The 14,508-nt window shown below is 42.1% G+C and overlaps 2 protein-coding genes across 3 annotated transcripts; both read right to left on the reverse strand.

Annotated features, from left to right (window-relative positions):
* Positions 1-438: 438 nt before the first annotated feature.
* asb10 (ankyrin repeat and SOCS box containing 10) lies at positions 439-5,527 on the reverse strand. Of its 2 annotated transcripts, none has more exons than XM_061693207.1 (5): positions 5,113-5,527; positions 4,001-4,268; positions 2,785-3,289; positions 1,321-1,434; positions 439-980 (listed from the first exon to the last, which is right to left on the reverse strand). In XM_061693207.1, the coding sequence occupies exons 1-5, from the start codon at positions 5,435-5,437 to the stop codon at positions 795-797; spliced, it is 1,398 nt and encodes a 465-aa protein (XP_061549191.1). In that variant the 5' UTR covers positions 5,438-5,527; the 3' UTR covers positions 439-794. The 2 variants fall into 2 exon arrangements, with proteins under 2 accessions (XP_061549191.1, XP_061549192.1); XM_061693208.1 differs by lacking the exon at positions 5,113-5,527 and adding an exon at positions 4,380-4,656.
* A 7,455-nt stretch (positions 5,528-12,982) lies between these two features.
* On the reverse strand, positions 12,983-13,945 carry zgc:92591 (uncharacterized protein LOC436997 homolog). Its single transcript, XM_061693229.1, has 2 exons — positions 13,832-13,945; positions 12,983-13,219 (listed from the first exon to the last, which is right to left on the reverse strand). Exons 1-2 carry the CDS (start codon positions 13,943-13,945, stop codon positions 12,983-12,985), a joined length of 351 nt encoding a protein of 116 aa, XP_061549213.1.
* Between the last annotated feature and the right edge of the window lie 563 nt (positions 13,946-14,508).

The raw sequence follows: 14,508 nt of genomic DNA on the forward strand, positions 1-14,508 counted from the left end.
TTAAATGCGATTTTCTTGTCCAGGTGCATCCGAATAAATAAGAATGTCATGGAAAACGTCCTTTATTTCAGTAGTTCGAAACTACTGCACTGATATGGATTTCAGTCCACACCAATAGTGCATGATTTTATTTGATGAATTTGGATGCACTGCAGTCTATAGCCTACAGCGAAGGAAAACACCAAACACATTCCATCTCATGATATTACATAAGAAGCAATCTAAACATTTTGGTACATATACATTAGTTATAAATTGGCCTCGTGAAAATAACTTTCCGATGTGTTAAATTAATGAGTTTCACTTTTTGAATGGAACTACTGAACGTAATAAACTCTTGTACAATCTCCATTCGTTATTTATTGTGCTCGGAAAACATCCCAAATCAGGTAAAAACGTGAAGTAAAAGCGAAACGAAACGAAACTGTATTTGTCCCTATTTTAAGTTTATTAAAGATATGAAAGCTTACAGTGATAGTCTGGGAATTTGGCAAATTGAGATGCCATACAGTGGACATTTACATCAAAATGAGATAATTTACAGGTAAAAAACAAACAAACTAGAAATTCAGTTTACTCTCAAGTACTTAGGTAAAACATAATTATTATAGGAGTGAGATTAAAATGGAAACATGGCAGTGCGCTGGCAATACTTCATCACATCAAGTCTCTAGTGCCCTCTGGTGGTACAAAATGTAATGTGCTAAAAGCTTGAAGTCAAGGCCAACAAACCAGCAATATTGATTTCTAGCAGCAGCAAACTCTTCATCAGGACTATCAGTGCTTCAAGGTGCTTAGTGGACATAACCTCTGTAATCCAGGAGCAAGTAGTTCTTGATAAAGGTGGGCAGGTGTAGTCCCGGGACCACCTTGTTGAGTCGACCTTCCAGGAAAACCCTCAATTTACAGCGTGACAAGTGTTGCAGGGAACGAGGAGTCCGCGCCAGGGAGAAGACGGACTCGTAGAACTCCTTGTGCTCCTGGTTGAGAAGACATGCAAGAAATGAGCTAAAGTTTCCCTCTTTGCTGTAAATTAAAGCTATGATCCACAACTTTTTTTGTTAAGAAAAAGTATTAAGCATTATTAGAAAAAGTTACATACTGTAGCTTTAAGCGTGTTGTATATATGAAATGGCAGCCAGCAAATTTGGTGCTTGAAGTAGAAGCAAACACACACAGACACACATTTATGTTTTGTCATCGTGTGGGGTCTCAAAAATTAAAAAAATCAATTATCATGTTATGAATCGATATTTGTGTACCCCGCCAAAGTCCAATATTTTGTACAAAGCAACGGTTTGCACCCACTGGTAAACTTGCCTGAAAGACCTCGGGGGGTACAGACTCGACCCAGGTGTCGGTGACTTTGAGGTGACTGTAGGCGTTGAGCAGGACTTCGATGGTGCGTGGAGATTGAGAGCAGTGCCTCAGAACCTGAAAATGAACATCACAACATGCAAAAACGCAACAGGATTCAAACTATAGCCATTATCTCGAGTTGGTGAGCAAGCGCCATAGATTCAAAAAGAAATCAAGTAATTAAACACTTGTGAAATGAACAGATTGGGGCTCCCTCAGGGGGTTTAACTGGAAATTATGCAATTAGTGCTAATTAATCTCCTATTAACACTTGCCTAATTAGGAAGCAGGCGTTTCGTTTGGTGCACGTGGGTGCACTCGTAGTCGTGGGTGTGCTTCCCGCAGCGAGCGCAACGCTTGCGTGTTGTGTCAGGAAAGGATTGAGAAGTTGAGAGGCCTTGGAAATGAGACTAAGTCAAGGTGTTCAAAGTGCAGCGCGCAACAATGATGCAATAATTAGACACCTTGATGGTTAATTAGCAATTGGATAATCATGGACTCCAAAACCATTTCAAAACTAGAATGGGAATATCCTAACAACCTACATTTGGATCAGCACCATATTGGATTAGTTAAAAAAAAACATTTCCTTTAGTATGAAGAGGTCTTCTTTATGTACTGCGCTATTTGTGGAAATGTAGAAAAAGCCCTTCGTTTAAATAAAAAATGTGGAACAACAATTGGTTATTCTTGGCCTATGTCCCAAAACTCCACAAAGAAATCAAAAACGGAACTTTTGTGTGTAAATGGGCCAACAAATACCAGCAAGCGGCGCAGTTCGGTTCGCCATCGTACGGTTTGGGTGGATAAACCTGGTGAAGTTTGCTACGGAAACAGCATGACATCATCGTATACTAGAGAGACTGTCCGAATAATTCAACAAAAAAAATAAAAACAGCGCAGAGTAACGACAGTCCTTAGATTTCCTGTCGGCCAATCAACGGACAGCAGTGTGTGAAGCTCCTCCCTCCACGAACATACCAAAGTGTACCATTGCGACCGGCTGCCCAACAAAAGCCGTACAGAGGATCCTACTTTACAACAGTACCGACGTACGACATTTCGAGGTTACGAACGGTGCGGAATGAACGATCTTGCGCAGCGGCGTAACAATACACGGTCAAGAAGGCTTACTCACTTACTACACTTACTGTTTCTTATTCGATTGTTTCGTATTCATGGCATAGAAGTGTTTGTCATAAAAAATATTGACTGATATTATGACTTTAATACTGCATTATCGTAGGTTAGTAACACACCACTTAGATCCAAATTTGGATTACATCATCTGTCCTAAAACCGAGAACCCCCGGTACTGACAAGTGGGACGGTTCAGGTCGCATATTTTGGGACTGTTTACAACGAAAACACAATAAAAATGTGTGCTAAACTGAAACACAAACCGTTTGAGTGGAGTTTTCCTACCTTGGGCAATGCTCCAGGCCACACCCGGATGGAGCCGTGGTTGAGCAGGGCACGGACGACCCTCTCGGGACCATGGGCCAGCTTGTAGCACACCACCTTCAGGATGTTATGCATGGGGGCTTCGCCGCCGTAGTCCATGTCGTTAACGCCGGACCCGTTGGCCAACAGCAGCTCCACCAAGTCTGCGTTGACATTCTTACACGCCATGTGCAGCGGCGTGTGTTTGTCCTGGTCCGTGGTGCGGATGTCGGCCCCCGCCTTCATCAGCATCCGGCACAAGTCGAAGTAGCGCCGGAGGTCCTGCGGTTCTTGCGGCTGGGCGCAGGCGGCGTTCAGGGGCGTGAGGCCTTCGTCGTTCTTTTTGTCCACGGCGGCTCCGTAGCGCAGGTAGAGCTCGACGTGATCGGCGAGACCGTTCCTTGCTGCCACATGCAAGGGAGTGTCGTCTTCATCCACGGTGCGTCCGTTGATGGCTGCGCCATACTGAAGGAGATACTTTGCACAGCTGCAGACGGAGGTTCAGAGGATCAGAAAGTTATATTTGCGATGGCGACGAAATGGTTTACAGAATAATCGTGATCAAATGTTCAACACACGTTTTCTAAAATAATTGTTACTAGCTTCTGTGAGAGTAAACAGCTGCTTTCATTGGCTCCTCTTTGTATCCTGTGATGCAGCGTGTTATTAGCGATAGCATTGGGAGCTAGCACGATGAAAGATACCGGTAGTTGTTATTGACATGCTTTCACCTCGCTGGCATATCATAACTGTGAGGTAATATAATGTAAAGAGATCTCTTAACTGTCGCGGTAGCATCTTCTTTCCAGCACTTTTGCTCCATTTTCTATTTATTTGTAAAATGTGCTTAGTGTTGCCGATTGTATATTTTTATATTCAAATTAAAATTGGTTGTTTATATTCTGTACATCATCAAATCTTTCAATATTTGTTGTATAATATTTGTTTCTCCAAAATTGGGTGATTAAAGTCTATTTTTGGATTTTTCTAAATTCATTTATCACTTTAAATAATTGGTTAAATGTTGTACTGTAAGTTATGAAAAAAATGAAAATGAAAACAACAATGACAAATTGTTTGGCAATATCATATCACAAACATGATAATTCTGGTCACTACTTGACGAGTTTGAATCATCACATCGTTTCATTTCGAATTTGCCAGTAATATATTTATGGCTTTGCTATATAATACTCACTCGATGGACTCCGGGTTGGAGCATAAGTGCAAAGGCATCCGGCCGTCCTCCGAGACCGCATTGGCGTTGGCACCGTGGACCAGCAGCATTTTGGCGCACTCTGGCTCGCAGTGCACGCAGGACCCGTGCAAGGCGGTGATGCCACCTGGCGCCAGGTCGACGCTGGCTCCGCGTTGCAGCAGGAGTTTCAGACACTCGGTGAAGCCTCGTCCAGCCGTGATGTGAAGCGGCGTTGTCAGCTCCTGCTCGTACGTCAGCGACCAAAGTCCTGCCGAAACAAAGAATGACAGTCAGATTCATAGTTCAACCACTTATAAAAAGCACACAAGTACTGTAATTATTTCCACTGGCAGTGCTCAAAACTGTTTGAAAAACCTACTCAAGCTTGTGTAGTTAAATCTGAAGTTCGTCCACTCGTCTATGTTGCTGGTGTCGTAAGTGGCGTCAATCAGGTAGACGTATTCGTCATCATCCATTATGCTGACCAGCGTCAGCTCGTCGCCCACGAGCAGAGAGTTCCAAAACTGCAACACGCAACCTGTGGCCTTGGCTGTGGCGATCACGTCGTTGCGGAACGTCTTTGGCTTGTGCCATTTCACCTTAGGTGCTACGTAGGCCATTGCTGTGCCTAACTAGTTCAGGACGAGTACTTGTCCCGGAGGATAAACTCGGTCACGTGTGTTGTTTGCGCGGAGGCTATTTCAGGTCGTCATGTGATATGACCCAGTGAACCATGCCAGAGCAGATTCGAGCCAATCTTCAGTATAGCACGTAAGCACCTACCAGTCAAAGGATATAACCACTCTAAAACGGCAATTCTTGACCTGACCTGGAAACTGTCAGGGATATAGGGTATGATAATACATTTAGGACTATTAGTGAGTGATTGTCTCATGATACGCTTCTAAAAATAATGCACTCCTGTGTTTAAACACCACATCATGTTGAGTTGCAGGTGGGCATGCAGCTCATGATTTGCAGACGTTCGCAGTCTATTGTAACAAACATGAATGCGGGTCTCTTGAAAACACAATCCTCGTAAATTAGGCTACCACCTACCACGTGCCAAATTCCGAAACGAAATCCTAATGATGACTGATGTCGTCTCTTACCCTCCCCCCGGGCGACCCAGCGCATCTCTCCGCCCTGCGGCTCGATGATGAGGCTGGCGGTGGATCCTCGAGGAAAGAGGCGCCGCACGGCCTCCAGGTTGCCTGTGTACAGCGCGTTTTGGATAACCACGTCTCGGCACACAGCTGGCTTCGTCGCGGCGTTGGAGCTCAATGGCGTCCTGTCCCAGGCCTCCTTCTTCAGCGCGTAGCTCAACGGATGATGGGAGGCCAAGCGCTGATTGTACTTGTGTCGCTCCAGCATGTCCTCGTCCAGTTGGAGAGAGCGCAAAGCGGTGGACGTGAAGACGAAGCTGCCTCGTGACATGCTGAAACAGCTTCGCCTCGCAAAGGAGGACAGTAGCTGAATACAGTGTCTGAGGTCGAGTCAAAGAGAAAGCAAAGTCTCTAACGTTGGACAATGTCAATCGGTGTGGTTAGCTGCTGCTCAGCGCTGGTTGTTTTGATATTTGGTACGAAGCCCTCCCTGCAGACTGACACGTGACGCTATTTTGATCTCACGTGTAGGTCCTCAGGCCTTTGGCCGCAGCAGACACAGCTAGGAAGCTTTGCTGGCCGGCTGCCATCTTGACGACTGAGGAAAAACAACAACAACAAAAAAGATTCAGTCAAAGGCCATATCAGAAACAAAATAATAGCAGGTAGGGGTTGTGATAGAGTTAGTAAGTAAACAAGATAATGACAGTTGTTAAAGTAGCATTAAGGTACAATCGGCTTTCTGCTCCTGAACTCTCGCTACTGGTATGAAGTGAATTTTACTCTGAAGTCCACGCGGTAAACAAAACATGGTCATCTTGATCTGCCGTTTGCACAAACACTAAATAGATCTTTTTGACATACAACCATAACGCCAAGGCTATGCTAACACAACAACTTGCTTAGACTATGTACTGTATTTATCAAACTCAACTTTTGAACTGCTCATGTTGTTAATTTTGACAGAAGATGATGCTTTTAAATGATAGACTTAAGTGGACGGGAGTACCTTCACAGCCATGCGCACATGGGATAATATGGACCATGGTGTATACTGTATAATGTACTCTCGACTAGATCATCAGCACAGAACAGCACACCACACACATAACCTGTATCTCCAGCGACAGTCTCCTTTCCCAAACCAGATGTGTTGTCGTATCAAACCTTTCCCGTGAGAGTCAACAAAGTGCCTCAGGAAGTGAAGACTGCCAGAAAATACAAGGGACAAAAGCTAGAAGAAGCTTGGCTCGGTTAGCTTATCTGGTAAACTACATTGTGGTTGCAAACTCTTTTCATCATTTTTTATAGCGGTGAATGATTTGTGAGACATGCAACACGACCAGTTGCTCCTCTATATTTGTTTTCCAGGAACAACAAAGGGTTCAGGTTGCTTCCTATCAGGCTCGGCCAAACTCTTATGACCGCACATAAAGAGTCCTCACATGAGGATCCACGTCACAAGATCATCGCTCAAAATAGTCAAGAGACGTCATAAATCAGGCCTTTGATGACTTTCATCGGTAGACTGGAAAAATGCTCAAATTCGGCCCGATTGTCAGCGTGTCTGCACTCCATGTTAGATGGAGACAACTGCTCCTTTACAGCATGTTTGTTTGTAAAATATTGTTAAGCTACTCCGTCTTTTTCCTCCTCTTTGACGAGTCTTAATGGCTTTTATGTATCCACACGACTCCCTGCATCGGCGCATTAGGCTGAATGACTAGCCACCGCTGTGCGTCTGCCCCACGTGAAGTGTTCTGATGGAGAAGGGACGGTGCATAATTAAGCCTTTTACAGCCTGCTCACCAGGCACCCGGCTAATATCTCTTTTGAATGATGGGCCAGCATTTTCTCAACATTGTGGCGATATCCTAGCCAAGATCAGAGTGGATTCGAATGTATGAACTGCAAGGCTGGCACCAACAAAACGACGCCATTTTTATCATTAATTTGCCCACGATTGTTGGAGAAACCGAGAAATAAATCTGACAAGCGTTTTACCTTCTAACCTCAACTCTTAAAATTGCTTTCAACCTAAAGTTTCTGTAAAACTATGTCTTCAATGTTAAACTGTAAAAATAAGACAATTCTTTGATTATCCTTTATTGATTGCAGAGGGGAAATTCCAGTCAAAAATGTTAGGACTGTGCAAGCTGGCAACATTCCTTACTAGACCTCAGTTTAGCAAGCATCAGGTTTCAGGATATAACTCTAAGAAGAACAGGAATGCTTACCTGGAAAAATGTATTAAGGGATGCCTGTTGATCCCCCTAAAAGTGCACCGCACCGCACCGCACCGTCCGCCTTTCACTTTGCACGCCACTGGTTACTTTTTGTATGAAATGCGCTGTATGAATACATTTACCTTGCCTTGCTTTCTATGGTGGCGATGTAACCTGAATTTATACACAGGTCATAACCTATGCTACCTACCGCTGTAGTAAAAATCATAATTACAGTAAATATTTGCATGAATAACCCCTTCCTGGTCATGACCATAAAGGTAACCTCTGCTTACACTTAACAATTTTAAAATATTATTTAAAACACTGCCTTTCTGATAATACAGATTTTATGATAGTGATGACAGTTTGGTCTCTGGTTTGTAATTGATCTCAATGGGAAATTTAGTTTGGAAGTTCGACTTTTGACTATAACCTTTTGCAAACACAGACGACAAGCTAGCTGCGTCCCATCTATAGCTCAACGACACTTCCTGCTTTTGAAATCAAAGTCATTTATTTTATGTTACAGTTCGGTAATGGATGCCACATTAAACTGAAGACGAGTGCGAGTTTCAAGTTTGAGAACACACATTACCCGAGACTAGGAATATTGTTTTCTGTGGCTGGAGTACGTCCTTTTAAATGATACACATAATGAGTTTATAATATGCATTGGGGCTACCTCCTCTCTACTTTGATGTCTTCCAAATGGCCCGGGTGTCATCAGCAAAACATGTAGGCACTTTCCCGCCTCATTGGCTCCCAAATGTATTTTAAATATCATTCCTTGTAACACAATTATTTAAAACGCTGAACTAAACACTTACTAATGGGGGGGAAAAGACGGTGACTTCAATAGATTCATTTCTCAAATGGTTGGCCTTGGTGTTTTTTTCGTGTGTGCGTGAAGTCGAAGCAACTCTGATGACAACAACAAAAAAAGAAAAACATCAATAACATGCCCCCCCTCCCTCCCTCTGTGGACATATTTGGTTTCTTTACATTACCCGCCACAAGTAGTATAGCTTCATAGGTTTTCTGCTTTCTGGTCAAGCGCCTTCCTCGCCCAAGGCGATGAGAGGCCGAACATTAGTCCTGATGAAAGCGAGCCACTTCATTTATGCAATCATTGGCAATTAGTTCCCTCTGATTATGTGCCTCTTAATGCTGTTTGGAGTACTGTGGCACACATACACAGAGAGATTTAAATGCAGCCCTCCTGCCACACTGTGGAGTCATTTAATATACTGTGAGCGTGATGAAATGTAATTAGGGCAATATCAAATGGTCATGGCTTTGCAGTTTAATTCGTTGCTAATTTTAGGCAAAATTGCTGGAGAAACTGTAGGTTTTCATAGCATATGTTTGTCAGGTTTTATTGTATGAGCAACGTTTGTTGGAAAAAGAAAACTGGCATTTGTTGATAAGTTTAATAATTAATTAACAGGCGACAACAGATCAGCAAATATCCGAGTGCACTTCAAAAACACGACGGTGAAAAGAAGACGCCAACAGGACAAACCGAAGATGTATCCGTCAACGGTCTAATCTGTTTACACGCTACTTGTAGTAACGCCACCGTAATGAATTTAGAGCAAAGTGGAAGCTTATCAATAACGCATACCTTCATCTTGTTAGCTGCCCATGCTATACGGCTAACACTAACACGTCGCATCAGAGCAAACAAAGAGGAGCCAACGACAAAGCCGTTCACTCTCAAAAGACACAAAATGACGGCACGAACAATGATGACAATACAAAACAGTAGCAAAAAAAAAATGATTACGGTTTTTCAGTCAATTGTAAACCGTTTCATCGCTAGCCTCCTTAAAGGGGGTCAAGTGAAAAATTTGCAAAGCAACGTATGAAAAGTAGAAAGCAGGCTCACACCCAAACACATATTATAGTAAGGAGTGAAAGATAATAACAACAATAGAGCGAAACTAAGTATGAAGGACCGAAACGGAAAAGCGTATTGTTAACCAGAGCTTGACGTTAGCCGGCCAGCCAGCTAGCTAGTTCAACTTGAATCACAACCTCAAATTATTCAGTTAACTGGAGCTGCTAACATTAGCTGATAGCATTAGCCACAATGTATTGTGCAACATTGCACACTCTGTTGTCTTTGTATTTGCTTTTATTTTGGTTAGTTTTACTGTGCTTTCTGCTGCTAGGGTGACATTGCAAAGGAGAATCTCTTCTCAATTGCCTGACTTGGATAAATAAAGGTTAAAAATATCAAGTTTGATGTTAAAAATAACATCAAACTTGTTAAAGAAGTTAAGAGAGTGTATAGTGTTTTGTTTGTAAATATGTCTGTGGTTATTTTACTTTTATACTAGAATGATTTGAGAATGTTAATGAAGAAATCCCATCTCACCTTTTCGTAAGCTTCTGTCGTGGGCCTAAATAAAGTTTTAGGATGGTGACAGTTTGACTTTTGATCTGATTAATTCCCATTATTTCTTTTGGGAATATTGAAATTTGAACAGGTTCTAGGCCAACAAACACCCTGGAATGGATTGTGCTCGCCCATCGTGGTTCCGTATTCTCTAAAATAATAAGAGGCTCAATTAATTTATTGTCATTAAATTGCCTTTTGATAGTCTATCAATAATGGTTTCTATGGACGCATAGTTCCATAAAAGCAGTCATCAAGGCTGAATGTAAATCTCCCCCATGTCTCTTTAGGATGCTTGAGATGTTGCTGGAGAACCTAAATGAATTTATAGAGCATTAAATTAAACCGCAGCTCCGAACTACTCTGTGCTTGTGTAATTACATTTCTATATTGTTTGAGCGTTGGGTCCCAGTCCACACAACGTAACGCAGATTCCAATTGTCTCTCGATGCACTGATCAACATGCAAATAGCTCTCTGCTTCATGGTGACAATAGGGAGGTTCATATTTCAGCGTTAATAGTCTCGGATAACTTTAACCATCGATCACAACCTCATTTCATTGTGCTAGCGGTTAATACGTGCTTCCTTCCCTGCCAAGTGGAACATTTTCTGATGATGTGCTCGCAACACAAAAACAAGGCAAGCCAGCCCAGGCTGTGCATCAGTCACTAATGCACCCATCCACAATAGGTTCCATAGCAGCGTGCTTAACGGAGACAGCTAGCGTATTGACTACCACTACGCGTGGGCGCAATCTTGGGAAGTCGAGGGACTGTGTGAAATATAAAAATTTCATTTCCGTTATAATCATGAACAAAGTTGCTGGCATCAAATATTATATATGACCCTCAGACACTGTTTTCAAGAATACTGAGTAACATGTTTAAATGGTATATCACCGATACAAATAGTATACTGTACGTAGATCAGGGTTTTCCAAACTTTTTCAGCTAAAAAAAAAAAACTAAACAAAAAAGTAGCCACAATATCAACATATATTGCACATAAACTAATGATAATGAATGCAAATATGCCTGCTGGATGATCAAGTAATCCACTCAGCAATTCACTCTGACAAGTGGCGACCCAATTGAAAAGACCTTTAACCCATTTTTTCACCACATTAAATTTGGGAACGGCTAGTACAGATGTCATGCACATTGCACAACTTCACGTGTCGTTATCCTTCACGACATGAGACGCAAATTGGACTCCAGAAACTGCTGATGTCATTACCCTGTAATCAAGTTGACGATGTCGTCCAAATTAACATAGAAAGCATGGTTAAGTGGTGTACACGGTGCTGTACATACATATCGTTTTCTTAACCGATTAACAACACTTGACTGAAGCCACATGGCGTGTAGAAAAATCTGTGTGCTCTCTGATCGTGTGTGGTGTAAGCACGGTATACCAGTACTTGAAAAGTACCGAGATATAGTAACTTGCCTCAGAAAAACGAAACGATACTGCACGTTTTCAGTAGCGGTACTTCAGCGCAGTTCAGAAGATAGCGAACAATTTTCCAAAACGAGGTGTGCTTTTATCAAGCTGTTTATTAGTAACCTAAAAATGTACACGGTACTTGTATGTGAAAAGAACGAAAGTCGGACAAGGTTGCTGCGGTAGACTTTAGCGTACAGTGCGGCAAGTGCGGAGTGACAGCAGCTTTAGAAGAAAAGTCAAATCCACTATACTCGACAACTCCCAGTTAAAGTTGACTGTAAACCTGTCACTTAAAACAAAGAGAATTAACGTATAATTATGTAGTCGTTAAGTTTATATTGATAATTAATTAGCAGTTTAAACACCAAAACGTTTGATCAAACCTCATTATTGCGTCAAACACAGGCCCACTAGATTAATGCTGACAATGTGAAATGCCATAGATGGGCTAACGGAAATTAGCAACGATATTACAGTTATTGTAACCCTTCAAACCACTGCTATTATAACCCAAAAGGAGCAGCCCCCACTGATTGAGGAGTATCTGTAACATTTGCACAACCAACATTGTCCCAGATGATCGCACTACTCGTCACCTTAAACCGCATACACTCCTTGAAGTCTCAGCGCCCTTTGCACAATGGCCATTGCACCGGACTATTGCAATATTAGTCGTTCGAACTGCTCTAAGTGCTAGAGGACTCTGCATCTTTTTGCACAATTGTTTTTTGTCAATGTCTTTATGTCCCCAAAGTGTTCTGTAAATTGACTGTCTGTTGTACTAGAGCGGCTCCAACTACCGGAGACAAATTCCTTGTGTTTCGGACATACTTGGCAAATAAAGATGATTCTGATTCTGATTCTGATTACAGAGCTGCATGGACTCATCCATTTAACTCATTCGCTGCCAGCCATTTTTAAAGCAGATTTCCCCATTTTGCCAGCCGTTTTTATATTCATCTCTCAAGACCCACAAAACAGTGTTCTGTGACAATAAAAGCACCAAAACCTGCCAAATGAAAGCGTATACACTCATCTTTGACATTACAAGCCAAGATGCATCCGCTGGTCTTTAGCTTCAATTTAAAAGCCGTGCGGCTCTCAAATCCAAAGCAATGACGCCATCTACAGGCATCTGCTAGTCACTGCAGTGGTCTACAAAGCTGAATTTTACAGAAGCTGGGCGAGAATCACTTCTACACCTACGTGTGGGAAACTGTTGGATTCCAGTTGACAAACATGCACAGAAGTGAATGACAATACTAAATATTTTATATGTATACACAAACACACACACACACACACACACACTTATTCATAGAGTACTGCCAAACGCAAAATGTTACCAGTTAGATTTATTGGGAATGCACAAGTAATTAAAGATATGATAAATGTACCTGATGACACAGCGAGAATGGTGAGGTCTTTGTTGGTTTTCCAAGGATAGCAATGTCCAAATAGAACACCCCCTTTCCCTGTTTACCCTTGATTTGTCTCGAGATGTTCAACTCCTTCTTGTAAATTTTTTTGCTAGACTGATAAACTCAGATAGTCTCCTTTTGTCCTGTGTGTGCAAATGATTGATCTTTGGTAAGGTTTTTTTTTTTTTAAAATTTAAATCCATTTCAACGTGTACGGCATTTTTGACTCATTTGAAAAGCCTTTGCAACCGTTACCGTCCTGGCATAAATCATCATCTAGTGGCGATCGCATAGCTGTGCTAGGGAGCCAAAGACGACACCATTACTTAGATACAGGCCAGATTCAATTTATTGGTAGGTGGCAACACGACCGCGTCGTCACTTGCAACTGGTGTACTTGGTGACCGCTTTGGTGCCCTCGGACACCGCGTGCTTGGCCAGCTCGCCGGGCAGCAGCAGCCTGACGGCGGTCTGCACCTCGCGGCTGGTGATGGTGGCGCGCTTGTTGTACTGCGCCAAGCGCGACGCTTCGGTGGCGATCCTCTCGAACAGGTCGTTGACGAAAGAGTTCATGATGCTCATGGCCCGGCTGGAGATGCCAGTGTCCGGATGAACCTGAAAAGGAAATTGGTTACTCTCTCTTTAACCCTCAGGCAACTCAGAAGAGGCGCATTTATATTTAACGTTTTAGTTCAATACATCTTTAATCTTGACGCATTTGTTTTTAAACATTTACGTACAAATTGTATGAAACTTTTGTGCAATACAATTGAGTCGATTTTTTTGATGAACACTTAGACCTACTACACTGCTGTATTGTAATGTCAGTCCGAATTGTGTTTGCAGTTGTAAAAAGTTTGAGAACCATTGTAATAATTCATGAAAGGCCTCGCTCAAAAACTAAGATTTAAAAAAAATAAATAAAATTATTTGGTGGAAAGCAAACTAAAATTTCGAGTCGAGAATAAAACTCATTTGAATGAAATTGTAATTGTTCAATCCAGTAAATAGCCAATAATTTAAACATGTACTTTTCATGGGTTTCAATTGGCCAAGGGGGGCCAAGGAACAATTTGACAATAACGGCGTATTATTAATTAAGAGCTGAAGTTGGAAATGACAAAAATCAGACAACAATGCCCACCCGTGGGACTTTTCATTACATTAGCATTAATACAGCTTTGGTGGTGAAAGAAAGGAAGAAAGAAGGCCGAAGCTGTCGCCCACCTGTTTCAAAACTTTATAGATGTACATGGCGTACGTCTCTTTACGTTTGACTCTTTTCTTCGACTTTTTCTCACCGGAACTCTTGCCCTTCTTCTTTGAAACGTCATTCGACATTGTTGTTGTTGTTGTTGTTGTTGAACAAATGTTTACCACAATGTTTTCAGGAAAGACCCGCCTGTTGTCTTTTGTCACGGTTCCAATTTATAGTGCGTGCAGCAATTAGTGGCCTAATGAAGCTCACCTGCTTGCACTTCCATATTTGGTGGACGTCACAAATGACACAAACTGGACACTCAATCTGGAATTATGTCAAATTCTCTATCCTTCCGCGCCTGCAAATCTTCGACATGTTTTGATCGATTTGAATAAGGAACAATGCTTGCACGAAGTATTTTTTTCCACTAAGTGGCGAACTTGCACCGCTTCCTGGTTACATGAACTCCAGTCTAGTTTTGTGTAATCGTGTCTGTGTGTATGTGCGTGGATTTAGTCTGCCCTCCAGAGGCGGTTAGCGGAATTGCATTTAATTTCCACGTGACCTAAACAGCTTGACCAGTCATTTACTTGTCTTAGTTTCCCATTGGACAACATAAACATCGTCTCATTTGCATGCATTACATTTGTTTGGGTCATTCATCGGTCTTGGTGATTTTATTTTTACATATCAGAAAGATGTC

Source organism: Phycodurus eques, chromosome 13 (genome assembly GCF_024500275.1).
Source record: "Phycodurus eques isolate BA_2022a chromosome 13, UOR_Pequ_1.1, whole genome shotgun sequence".
In the NCBI taxonomy this organism is placed as follows: Eukaryota; Metazoa; Chordata; class Actinopteri; order Syngnathiformes; family Syngnathidae; genus Phycodurus; species Phycodurus eques.

Excerpts from the sequence above, each read along its gene's own strand:
- asb10 (XM_061693207.1), bottom strand. The coding sequence starts at position 5,437 with ATGTCACGAGGCAGCTTCGTCTTCACGTCCACCGCTTTGCGCTCTCTC. Across the intron at positions 1,435-2,784 it reads GGCCTGGAGCATTGCCCAAG|GTTCTGAGGCACTGCTCTCA; the intron begins GTAGGAAAACTC and ends GTTCATTTTCAG. Across the intron at positions 981-1,320 it reads TACCCCCCGAGGTCTTTCAG|GAGCACAAGGAGTTCTACGA; the intron begins GCAAGTTTACCA and ends CTTCTCAACCAG.
- zgc:92591 (XM_061693229.1), bottom strand. The coding sequence starts at position 13,945 with ATGTCGAATGACGTTTCAAAGAAGAAGGGCAAGAGTTCCGGTGAGAAA. Across the intron at positions 13,220-13,831 it reads TCTATAAAGTTTTGAAACAG|GTTCATCCGGACACTGGCAT; the intron begins GTGGGCGACAGC and ends TTTCCTTTTCAG.